Genomic DNA, 13388 nt, shown 5'->3' on the forward strand with positions numbered 1-13388 from the left:
ATGAGGAAGGCAGCACAGCACTTTGGCTGGACCAGGGTCACCCTCCCTTGACACCTGACAAAAGCCACCAACAGGGGCCTTGGGTGCTCCCAGTACAGTCTCTCTAAATGCCAAGATACTTTGCATCGAAGACAGGAAACACTTGGAAGTCACTCACCTGCTTCCCATGTCCTAAAGGCGATGCTCAAATCAATTCCTTAGGCCTGCAAACACTGACTGCCCTGCCAGCTGACAGAAGGGACAGGGCACTGCTCCCAAACAGCAGCTGCCTCCAAACCAAGGGAGAAGAGAACCAGGCTGCTCTGCAGGGCAGCAGTGGGCACTGCCACACACCTGGACAGGAAATCCAGAAATGACTGCCCCTGCTCCCTCTGAGCTGGGAGGAGAATTCTGGCCTGGCATGGCCCTGTGTGTGACCACTGGCACACAAGACTGAGGGAGCTCTCAGCTGCCTACTTTAATGTTATTCTATGATGGCATTATTACTGTCATTGCTCACCACTGCTGATCTATTTAGCTATAAATCAAATATATATGTATAACTATATCCTTATGTGCATGTGTACATAAATATAAAAGACATATTCAACCTTGAGTAGTTTCTTATGAATAAAAACCAATAAAGAGTAATGGAATAACAGCAGCAGAATAAATATTTTAACAACAGATTAAGTTTCTGAATCATTACATTAAAGCAAACTGACAATTAAACTCATCTGAATCATATGGGAGTCTCAGCTGCTTTGGGCATTGAAGGTTATAAACAATTCCAGTATACCTCCCATTATATTCTACATTGCTGAAAAAAGGAGTTCAAAATAATGCAACAAATACCCAACTGAAAGCACCTATCTGTGCATATAAAATATACCCACAAAGCCATAGCTGTGCACAGCACCACGGAACACTGAAGTGCTTGTGGGGATTTTGAGATGAAATCCCTGCTCGGAGTGGGTCCCATGGGATCAGGATCAGCTGGTGGCACGCAGGGAGTTTGGAGGAGCAAGCAAGGAAGACCAGCTTTGTACACAAGGGGCAGAGCACTTGTATTATTTACATTCTACATAGTGCTTTCTGCTGTCAATTTGTTCCAGTTTCAGCTGCAGAAGGGGAGTTGTCTTAAGAAATACTTCATTCTTCACAATTTCCATGGGGTTTTTTTAAACTTTTTTTTCATTATTATTTTTATTTTAATTTTATTTCTACCACCTTGGAATTTTCAGGATCCAGATTTAGTTTTTCTTCTTTCCTAGAAATCCATCTCCTCCAATACACAGAAATGTTACCTGCACTTCCTTTTCCAGGAGACAGACTTTGCATCTTTAGCTATAAAGATGCCTTAACAGCATTTGTAGCAAACTAAAAAACTGGCAGTAAGTAAAAGGAAAAGTATTTCTCTCTTAATTCCCATGAAAATGGCAATGGATGGTGACTGGGATCTCTTGCTACATGTACCAGCAGAAATCACAGAAACTCTTCTGTTGGAAAAGGCCTTTAAGACTGAGTCTATGAGGAAACACAACACTGCCACTAAGCCACGTCCCTCTGTGCCACATCCATCCTTAATAAATGACCCCGAGGAAATCTGGATGACAGGAAATTTACTGATGAAGACCGAAAAGGTGTGAGCTGAGAAGGGAGAGTGAGGCAGATCTTCCCCATGTGAACACCTGTGTTGAACAAGGATGGAACTACCATCTTCCCTGCAGAGTGGTAGCATGGAGGCAGTGAGATCCTGTGCAGGGATCCAGCTGAGCGCTCTGCTGAGCAGGGGAAGGAAGGAAAAGAACAGACTGCTCTCTGGTCCATGAGCAGAATTTGCTCAAGCAGCGTGGGCTGACAACTCCAAAGGGTGAGGCAGCAGAGAGCACAAATGGACAGTGGGGCTGACTTCAACAAGATCAGAACTCCCAGCCCACCCACAGAAGGGAATGTCTGACTGGGAAGGCTGCTCAAACTGTGCCCTATCTCACATAAAGCCAGCCTCCCCTGCACGGCTGTTCACGGCAGTGCAGTCCTGTCTCTGCCTGCTGCCCAAATCCCACTTATTGAAAAAACATGTGGCTCTCAGTCAGGATCTGTCTGACAACTACTGGGTTTTGTCTGATGAAGTTTTCCAAGTTATCTGCTTCTTTTCCTGCAGGACTCCAAACACACACTGCAATGGTTCAGGGAGTAATAAACTACTTAAGAGTACAGTGCCATATAATCTCATCTGACCCAAGAGACAACATTGCAATCTCCCTCTCTTGGCCTCAGAAAAACCTAATAAATTTGGTGAAACATATAAATGACATTCCACCCAAGGCAGATCTCTTTCAGTTCTATAACACCTCAACAGTAATCTTTAATTGTTTCATCAATGCCTTAAGTGAATGATCTGTGACTCCCCTGCATAGAAGAAAAGGCCTTAAAAAGAGGGTTTTATTTTGAAATACTTTAAGTATTTTATTTCATATTTTCATTTTCATTGTTTGTACTGCCTTCTGTCTCTCCAAGCTGAATTTTCTGAATTGGAAGGTTATTTTTTGCTGTGCAGCCTCCCACTGAGGAAGTGAGTCCTCAGAGTAATGTCTTACCCCAACTTCCTTCCAGAAAACAATCTTTACTAGGTTGTTTCTAAAGTGGCAGATCTTTCATCTGTTTCAACAGGAACCAGGAGCAGCCAGCTGGCACTTTCCAGGAGATTCCTCCTGCCTTTGGTTTGAAGACAGATTGCCACATTAGTGCAAGCTGCAGTACTCACGCCACTTCAATTCACACACACATCCAGTCCCTGCAGAGGCTGGATGGATGCCTGGGCACATGGATATTCCATCTTGAGAACAACTGTAAAGTCAGCTTGCACATGAAACAGAGCAACAGCTTCAGCCTGGTCCTATGTAAGAAATCAACCTGTGGTCAAAGTCATTGTGCAGAAGGAAATCTGGAATATGCAACAGGCTCCATCATCAGCAGATGCTGCTGGGACAGAAACACAGAATCCTGACAACAAATGGGAGGCTTTGGGCCTCACTTGAGCAGATGATGCAGCAAGAGCTGACTGGAGCACAGCTGGGATGCAGCACAGCTCTGTATCAGGGTGGCTGTGGGCACAGGATGGCCTGGGGGACTCTCAGTGCTCTTCCCAACCTTGTTCCCTGAGTATGGATCAGCAGATCCACATCTGAGCTGGCTCAGTACAACCAGCCTCAGACTGCTGGTTGCTACAACAGAAGCAGACTCCGAGGAATCTGGGTCTGCTTTTGTGAAACAGCAACATTTGCTAAGTCTAAAATACAAAGCTAAGGAAGAATATGGCTGCCACCAAAACAATCACCAAGACAAAAAAAAAAAAAAAATTCAACAACAAACTGTTCTAAACTGGCAATAAATAAATGTAATCTGAGAATTAGAAAAATGCTTGTAATACTTTAGAACCCAAGCTGCTGGAAGGGTGGCAGAGGGCAGAACACATCACTGCTGTCACAGAGAGCATCATCTGCTCATGAAAGGGATCCTTATGAAAGGCATGCCCGGACAGTGGAAAACATTCCAGTTGTGTGTTCCTTTACCTGTCAGCAGTGTCTTCACACCTCTTCACATTAATGATGAGAGACAACTTCACCCTCACAGCCGTGACTGTAGGCTCACCCCTTCTGGGAGTGAGCAGTTTCTACCCCACCCATTTGGTGACTATGAAATACAAGAGCCTGACTCCACTAACTGCACACACATTTCTGTAAGTGTTGCTTAAGGTTTATTTCCTTTGATTCCTGCCTGGCCGGTCAGTGCACAGAGAACCCACAAAGCCTGAAAGAGGCACCTAGAGAGAAGCCAAGCTGAAGTGGTGTGCACTTAGATACTCCATTTCCAGGAACAGACATCAAAGTAGATACATTTCAGCATTTGAAAATAACCATAAACTATTTTTTATCTATTGTTTTGCACTAACAGGGTTCTCTTAGAGCACTAACAGATGATCACCAAAGGAACTGGCTTAGAGTTTAAAAGCACACAACCAGCTCAGACTGCCTTGCAAGGAACAACTGACAAAATCTGTTCCACTGCCCTGCTTTGCCTTCTCAGACAGCTTATGAATAAAATCTTAAGGGAAGCCCTACAAAGCTCCAGAATTTTTTATGCTCCCCTCCCAATATTCTACTTTCTTCACTTACAAAATAGTGGGCACCTATGGGGAGGGCAAGCTTTACTTTTCTTTAAAGCATGATCATAAATTGCAGCAGTTCCCCAAAAGACTTACTGCTAACCCTATAAAAATGGAAATTTGACTTAGAACAGTTAAAAAACGGTTTTTGGCAATGTGAAATTCCGGTTCTTGCTCAAAGGAATGGAAGGGTAGTATATTAATCTTACAACATGGCAGTACTGTAGAATTTCAAAAACTGAAATGATATATACAGGAAAATGAGAAATTACCACTGGGGACTCTAATTCATATGTTATAGGAAAGATTAAAGAATAATAAATTTTGGAAGGAAGTATTAATGACTAGAGGGGGCACTGTGAACCTGGCATTCCCTGAAGCCTGGAACTTTGTATACCAAACACTAAAAATGATTTGTGCAGAACAAGAAAACATTAGCTGTTATTCTCACCATGACCACTTACATACCGTTCAGGGTACAAAGTCCTTTACAATTTATAACTTCCTTTATAATTTAACGATTAATAGATAGGATGATATTTGCCATTATGTGAAATGGCAACCATCTCTGGGAAGAAGAAAAGAGCACTCAGTATTTCCCTGCTCTCAGAGAAAGGCTGACCACAATGGTCCTGTACATCATTAGTGATGCTGCTGTGCACTCACACAGACAGCAGCTTTCAGCCCAAGCTCTTCACAAACAGAGCTGAAGTGCTCTGAGAGTGCAGCAAATGTCAGAGCTCTGCCCTGGGTTTGCAGCTCCTCCAGCCCTGCCCTTCTCTGGGGTCTATTTGTTTCCTGCTGTTGACATTGGTACCCTTTGACTTGGAGGCTGAAAACTGTTTCAGCATTCACATTTGTCTGCTCTGGAGATAAAATTCTTGTCAAGAGAAATAAAACCTCAATTCAAAGCAAATTAAAGGTGAAAAAAATTCCTGCTTCTTAGGGAATACAATATATCCTCCATATATTTTCCATGGAGTTAGTCCTACTCTTGGTCTCTTGTGAACTGCTCTGGAGAGACAGAAGCAATGAGCAGTTCATTGTTCCCAGAATTAGCACAAGACTGGCCTTTAGGAAGAGGCATGAAATGTTAGCTGGGGAGTTATGGGACTCTTTCAGAGCCCTGTGTCCATCCGACCAGAGCCCTTTCTTCTCCCAGAGTCGTACCTGCAATCAAGGCACTTTAAATATGAAGAGCAGGAGATCTGCTGAGGGAAAATCTGGGTGAAAACAAGCAATTGGAAACTCCCGTATCAGCCAGCACACACAGAGCTCTTTTGGTGCAGGTCTCTGTGTGTCCCTACACAGATTCCCTGAGGTGCTGCACATACCATGTGGTACTGGGGTTACCTGACTGACTTTACTGAATGCTGTAGTAAATGGCTGCACAAAATCCTCTGTGAATAACAGAGTACAAGCTACAGCTGCCCCTGAGGAGCTTTAACTTACGCACTGTCCCATAAAACTTCCAGGTAGGGAAATGAGTAAAAAGTCTCAATGCTTTCTTATTCCATCAGCCTTTCATGGTGAAGAATTCTGCACTGAATGTTTCCATTGTTCAGTATAGATGGGGGAAATAAGATTAGCCTGAGATGGAATATCCCATTTTCTCATGCAGTATGTTTTCTAGCCAACTCAAGCTTGCTGGTTTGGCAGAATTCAGAGCTCTCTGAAGACAGCGATTTTTTGAAGGCTGACAAAGTTTCATTCGGAAAAAAATACATGCATTCCATTCCATCCCCCAGCCTCAGGTGCTGTATGTAGGGCTAATATTCTGCCAGAGCACAAAAAACCAGCACATCAGAGCCTGCTCTGCCAAACAGCTGAATCGGGGCTTTGAACTGCTGCTTTCCTCTTGACAGTGGAAGTGACCTGGTCTCTCACTTCTCTCCCTAGCAGTGCAATAGGCCATGGCAGGAATGTTTCAGAGCTCACAAGTGCCAAGTGGCACTCAGAATGATCAGCTGCAGCCTCACTCTGGAATCTTTAAGGAGGAAAAACACAGCTCAGAGAAAACAGTTGCAAAGCAATCCCTAACATGGTCTGACACACAGACTTGCAAAATATAACCCTTGACCCAAAGGTCAGGTGTTAAAACATTGGTGGCTGAAATTCCAGACAGAGCAAGTGGTGTGGGAAGGCCTGAAGGCAGCCCAGGCAGTGTGACTGCAGGAGAGGCAGGAGGGTACAGGAATTGTCCTCCTGTGCTCTGCAGAACCACCTCTCTGAGTGTTTCACACACCTGAGCAGGTGGGGAGATGGAAGATCCCACACCAACTGCATATGCCCTTCCCACACAGAGGACATGGAGCCATCTTCAGCCGTGCCCTGCTTCCACCTGCACAGCACAGGCAGCCCTGGCTGACACCTGCACTGCTCAGGAAGGTGCAAAAGGAGAAAATACTGCCAGCATGGCAAAGGGAGGATGGTGAAAGCTGCTGCAGCAACTGCTAGCGTATCACTGGGAGTAAAAGTTGGTGCTGGAGAGCTGGAGAAGAAAGTCCCAGTCGAGATGGGGAGGGAGAAGAATGAGGCAGGGCTGGCCCTGGATCCTTACTGCCCAGAGGTAACTGCCTTCTCCAGCTGTGAGCTGAGATTTCCAAGTTGCATAGAAGCAATCCCTGAGCCAGCACTGCAAAATTATCCCAGAAATGCATATGAAATCCTCTGCCTTGACTGCATGTGCCCTGAGCTGTGCACACTGAACACCACTGCTCGTGCACTCTGAGCTGCACCCTGTGCTGGCAAGCCCCATGTGATGGGAGACTACCACAGACTGCTGGCCCTTGGTGTAAGGACACAGGAGATTTCTCCAGTCCAGCTCCTGCCTCATTCCACAGCAACTACTTGTTCAAATACAGTCATCCTAATTCCGGTTCTGACAACAGGCATTCAATGCATCTACAAAGACTTTGTATGCAATATATAATACAGTGCACAAAAAACATTTTCTCTGGTACTTTTAGATGATCTCCAGGAACTGGAAATTTATTCTGCATATTCAGTATAAATGTTTAAATATAACATAACTGCACCTTACCCAGTATGTGAAGCAATCCATGTTTTCTTATTTGCTGAATGTCTTTTTTTCAGTAAAAAGAACAAACCCCTCTAATCATGTAACCTAAGTGCAGAAATCAATCCTAAAGATTGGGTGTCTACTTTGTTGCAAGTGTGGGCAACATTTTACACGAAGACATGAAAAATGAGTAATTCTGTTAACCTGGATGTTGGAATGAATACCTTGGACAGAAAAATTTTTAGATCAACCTCCACAGCACTAAAATTTCAGCAAGCCTCCTTACACTGTGCAACACTCTTCAGTTCCAAATGTAACCCACAAGGAACACATGCATAAATTATAATATATCCACTGGGGAAACCTCTGAAATACTACAAAAAAAAAGGGAAATGCATTTTAGGGGTTAGTCTCCTCAACTGTCTGCTTTTAAGTACAATTTCATATCAGGAATAATTAATGGCTCTACTGTAGTTATTACTTAGATATTATAAAGAGGAAAAAACCAAAACAATTTCTACGTGCTTTCACTACTCTGTAGAGAAAGGAAATGATTATAATTTGAAAATGACTAACAGCTTTTAAAGCGTCTGTCCCTTGAATTCTAAGGAGTCTGACCAACATAAAGAGAGTGTGCAAACTTCTAATTCCAACAGAATCACAATAATTAAGCTAAGATGCCCAAGGAAGATTAATATACCACTAAGGCAGAAAGTGTTGTCTTCTCTGGAATATTACATTAAACCAGGAGACATTCTGCACTCCACTGGAAGGGCTGGTGGATCACAGGAAAGGAGCTTTGTCTTTTCCAGAAATGAAATCAGGTCTAGCACTTACATAATAAAATCTGATCCAAGTAAATTTAACTGCTGTTATGCCCTGAGCCACAGAGCTGCCCAGCAGACACCCCGAGGCAGCAGCGTGCTCTTCACCACAGCCACGTGGCACTCAGACATGCAAGCAGGATGCCCACACTGCCCTTCCCTTTGCTGCCCTAGCAAACACTGGAAGCTTTAGGAAACTGCTAAGAGCACAGCCCAGGCAAGGCAAGCCTGACAGCTGATGCAGGAGTCCTCTCCAAACCACAGAAATGCAAGTGGCCGAAGACCAGAAGTGTTTTTCAATGTTCTTCCCAATTTCCCTGCTTTTACCTCTGAGTGATTATCCTTTGGCCAACTTTCATTTGGCTGCTGCTTCTCTAGTGTTTGATGAATCTAATCACGAGGAGAGCAGGAAGGTACATCATGGCCATTTTCTTCCCCTGTCATTTCTTTGGCTCTGTTTAGAACCTGCTCCCCAATACAACAGCTCCTGCCACTTCAGAGCAGATGCAGCCTCTCTGCAGCAAGGGGAAATGGCAGCCTGCAGGGAAGCAATCAATTCCTGCTGGAGTGGAGGTGTTCACTGACCCCACTGTGGAGGGATCAGCTGTGCAAGGCAGCACTCACCTCGTGCAGGTCGCAGCTCAGAGATGTTCTCGGTGGCTTCATCGTCTGAGTCTTCAGCGGCCACCACCTTGTACCTCTTGCTGCTCTGTTTGTTCAGCACGTGTGGGACCTGCAGTGCAGCCTCTCTCTCCGCAGCCAGGTCCAAATCCTGCTGAGCAAGGTGGGCCCTCAGCTGCCTGATTTCAAACTAGAAGAAAAAACAACGCCACAAACCGATGTCATGTGAGCATGGCCAGAAGTTTATATGCTGCAGTTGGAGACCTATTACTCATTTTATCACTAAACACTACAGCCTGGTAAAACAAACATTGTGGTTGAGCCAGGACACGAGTCCAAGCTGGTGGTGCTCTCCCAGAGCCTATGTGAGCTGAACCATTTCTCACATAATCTAAAGACAATGACTGTCTCATGCTGGTCTTCCATTTTCCACAGCCGTGTCCTGAAGGTAAGATTTCGGACAATTTTAACAGTCTTACTGCCCAACCTCATGTAACCTTTATAGAAGGAGACCACTTTTAACAGGCATTTAGGGAGTTAGGTTGATGACAAATATCCCTAACTAGAGTTTGTAATGAGGCTTCCAGTGGAGGGGAGGTTCTCTGAGCAGCACCCAGAATGGTCCTCCCTCACTAACTACACAAGAGGAGGATACAATAGTCCTTTTCTGGCCATTCCTCTCAAACATATTAAAGAATTTCTGCAGCCACAAGGGGATTTGCTCAAGACTAGTGTTATAAAGCAGACACCTGACAAAAAGAAGTTACCAGGTACAATCTGACTGAAGGATACAGGAGATTGTGCTTATTTTTGATGGCCACACATCTCCCACAATGCAAGAAGGAAAATGGTTTTTTGGAGAGGTTGTGGACACCCTTTAAACCCTTATATAAGAAGCAGGACAAAACTCCCTGTACCACGCAGCACAGCTGGGGGGCTGCAAGGAAGAGTTTCTCTTTAAAAGAGTAACTCTTTAAAATCAGCAGTACAGCAGTGAACAAGTCATGTCCAATTCTAGAGTTTGAGAGGGAAACAAACGAGAAGAGTAACAGGCAAACATTCAAATGCAGCACTGCTGGGCCTTCCCTGGTTCAGGGCCTGAAGACCACTGCAGAGCAGGAGGACACAGCAGCTGCCACTCCACACTCACAGCACATATGGAATTAGCACCTCCATGCTGGAAAAGTGGTGTGGACCAGCCCTGGCTGAGTGCACCTGGCTGTGCCTCTCAGCCCTCAGATGTGACTCAGAGCTGTTTCACTGGCAGATTTTGGAACCCATCACCACACCCCGTTCATTCCCCTGCAGTCAGCCATGGTTCAAACAACAGGGAGAGGACACTAAATAGAATTTCCACAGATTTAGGAAAGAAAAAGGGATTCCAGTTTGCCAGACTTGGAACCTATCTGCTTCCCAGAGCACCTGGGAGGGAACTACAGTAACTGGAAGGCCCATTGCAAGACTCAAATCTAGAAAGCCAAAGGGCAGTTCTAGCTTTCCAGATCCCACTCAAAGCAGCTAATCCAGGGCTCTAACAAAGCACACAGCTTTTCCTCCATCTGCAATTCAGTGCACAGAGGCCTGGCAGCTGCAAACAGCTGGCTGCAAGTGTGCACTGCTTTTACCCAAAGGTCTTCTGGCAGTGGCAGTCAGAGGTCAGGTGCAATCAGCAAATGTCAAAATCCTGCCCTGCTCCCTGATTTCCTGCAATGGAGCCTGCATGGCAGATTCCTGCAGGTTGCATTGTGTTAACCTACTGCTAGGAACAACTGGCACTGCTAACTCTGTTCTCAGCCAGTCTGAAGCATCTTGAGGCTCAAGGTGCTTGTGCCAGTATGAACATAGGGGAATTTCAGGTTTTATCCTTGACTTGAAAAAGAAACAGGAATCACAAGGAATACCTTATATTTCCAGAGAAAGATACCCCTTCAGACACCCCCTCAGTTTAATGGAAGAAATGCACTCAAACATGACAGGTAAAAAATAAATTTGGAGATCTTTATTTCATGCTATCTAGCTCAAACATCATTTCTGTTTTTCCACATCTCGCCCTTCAAAAACATTCATGTGTCAGAAAAAGAAATAACTGTTATTAAAATGCTTAATTCTGGCCTAGAGGTATAGCACAATTTCCTTTTTTCACGGAAGACTGTTTCGCAGGCATTTTTAACACAAATAGACAGAACTATCCAAAAGTCAGCCGAATAACTATGATCCATCATCGGATCCAATTTAAGGAACTTCAGCATTTACAAAGATTTGCCGAGCACTGTAACAATCAGAAGCCTGAATGCACGACTGCATTATCCAAGTGTGAAGGAGAAGGAGCCCGCAGCAGAAATGCTCACTTTATCCCCACTCACAGTTCCTGGGGATCAAGCGAGCCTTTCCAAACCGCACAGGTTTTACAGTTTTACAGCCCCACGGCCGGGCAGCTTCTCCTCTCAGAGTCCCGAGTCCCGAGTCCCGTCTCCGAGCGCATCAGCGCCCGTCCCGAACGGGGACACGGGCTCTGCTGCCACCTGCCGAGCGCCGCGGGAACTGCAGCCGGGACCCCGACCGCGGGCACCAACCGAGCGCCAGTGTCACCCTGCCACGGGCACCGGGCACCGCTGTCACCCTGCCACGGGCACCAACCGAGCGCCAGTGTCACCCTGCCACGGGCACCGCTGTCACTGCTGTCACCCTGCCACGGGCACCGGGCACCGCTGTCACCCTGCCACGGGCACCGGGTCACTGCTGTCACCCTGCCACGGGCACCGCTGTCACCGCTGTCACCCTGCCACGGGCACTGGGCACCGCTGTCACCCTGCCACGGGCACCGGGTCACTGCTGTCACCCTGCCACGGGCACCGCTGTCACCGCTGTCACCCTGCCACGGGCACCGGGCACCGCTGTCACCCTGCCACAGGAACCGGGCACCGCTGTCACCCTGCCACCGGCACTGAGCACCGCTGTCACCCTGCCACCGGCACTGAGTAACCGCTGTCACCCTGACACGGGCACCGGGTCACCCTACCACGGGCACCGGGCACCGCTGTCACCCTGCCACCGGCACTGGGTCACCGCTGTCACCCTGCCACCGGCACAGCTGTCACCCTGCCACGGGCACCGGGTCACTGCTGTCACCCTGCCACGGGCACCGCTGTCACCGCTGTCACCCTGCCACGGGCACTGGGCACCGCTGTCACCCTGCCACGGGCACCGGGTCACTGCTGTCACCCTGCCACGGGCACCGCTGTCACCGCTGTCACCCTGCCACGGGCACCGGGCACCGCTGTCACCCTGCCACAGGAACCGGGCACCGCTGTCACCCTGCCACCGGCACTGAGCACCGCTGTCACCCTGCCACCGGCACTGAGCACCGCTGTCACCCTGACACGGGCACCGGGTCACCCTACCACGGGCACCGGGCACCGCTGTCACCCTGCCACCGGCACTGGGTCACCGCTGTCACCCTGCCACTGGCACTGAGTCACTGCTGTCACCCTGCCACGGGCACCGGGTCACTGCTGTCACCCTGCCACGGGCACTGGGCACCGCTGTCACCCTGCCACGGGCACCGGGTCACTGCTGTCACCCTGCCACGGGCACCGGGCACCGCTGTCACCCTGCCACTGGCACTGAGCTGGGGCACCGCTATCACCCTGCCACGGGCACTGGGCACTGCTGTCACCCTGGGTCACCACAGGCACCCAACCCAGGTACCCATGGTCCCCTGTCATATACCAGAACCAGAACTTCTGTTCATAAAAAGCATGGATCTACAGAGGAGATTGGTTCAGTGGGAATTGTTTCCTAACAATTATCCCAGGATCCTGGGGATGCTGGAATACAGTGTCAGCCTCCCAGAGCAGCCCCCTAAAACAAAGGTTAAGTCTAAGGGCACATTCCTTACAGGCAAAATGCAATGAAAGGCTGCATGAGCAAATGAGGTTGTAGGTGCTTCTACCTACAGAATATTATACTGCACACTGACTCCAGGCAATTCTAATGTGTACAAGAGCTAATGAGATTGCTCTGACTGCATTCAGGCAGTCCAGAGCAGCTAAAATAAATCTTTAGGAGGTACAAAACAAAACAGTCTTTTTAAGTTAAAACTGGGCCAAGGTAACACATGAAATTTCTATTTGCAGTAGGAGCTGATGTATAGTGATCTGAGTGTACATCTGGACCAGCAGAGCTGGACTGAGGAAACCACAGTTTGTATTCCACCAGCCTTCCCTCAAGCCTGTAGGATTGATTTGTATAAATTAGCTCATAGGTATCAGCTCTGTGGAAGAACCTTGCAAATCTCATATAGAGTCAGTGAGAAAAAAAAAGCTCCTGTGTGGAAGATGACTTGTGACCAAGGAGAGAAAGGTAAACCACCTCCTGACTCACGGTGAATACAAACAGAGCACTGGCCCACTTGAAGCTGCTACTGACTTTACTTACCAGGACACCCATGACATTCATGTTCCTTAATTACACATACTTTAGTGGCTTCTGGTGGGTATTTACAGTAAGTTCCAACATACTTTGTAAGGAAAAAAATATTTCTGAAAACTTCATAGAATCCCAGCAATAATCTAAGCTGAAATGGAGCTGGGAGGGCCATCTAGTCAGACACCTTGCTTGAAGCAGCTCCATCTAGCTCAGGCTGCTGAAAGCCTGTCCTCTCAAATTCTGACTATCTCCAGGCTATGTACCGGGCACCACCTCCCTGGCAAGATGCACCAGCGCCTGCCCATTCTCATAATTAAAACGTTTGTTCTTGGACTTCACAGGAAGT

The 13388-nt window shown here is 47.1% G+C and overlaps 1 protein-coding gene across 1 annotated transcript in view; it reads right to left on the reverse strand.

Annotated features, from left to right (window-relative positions):
* TMEM266 (transmembrane protein 266) overlaps positions 1 to 13388 on the reverse strand; it is a 58986-nt gene that overhangs the window by 9510 nt on the left and 36088 nt on the right. The window contains exon 10 of the mRNA XM_066328755.1: positions 8618 to 8804. Within this exon, the coding sequence (XP_066184852.1) occupies positions 8618 to 8804 (187 nt within the window). The remainder of the gene's footprint in view (positions 1 to 8617; positions 8805 to 13388) is intronic.

The sequence above is a fragment of the Sylvia atricapilla genome, chromosome 13 (assembly GCF_009819655.1).
Source record: "Sylvia atricapilla isolate bSylAtr1 chromosome 13, bSylAtr1.pri, whole genome shotgun sequence".
Classification (NCBI taxonomy): domain Eukaryota; kingdom Metazoa; phylum Chordata; class Aves; order Passeriformes; family Sylviidae; genus Sylvia; species Sylvia atricapilla.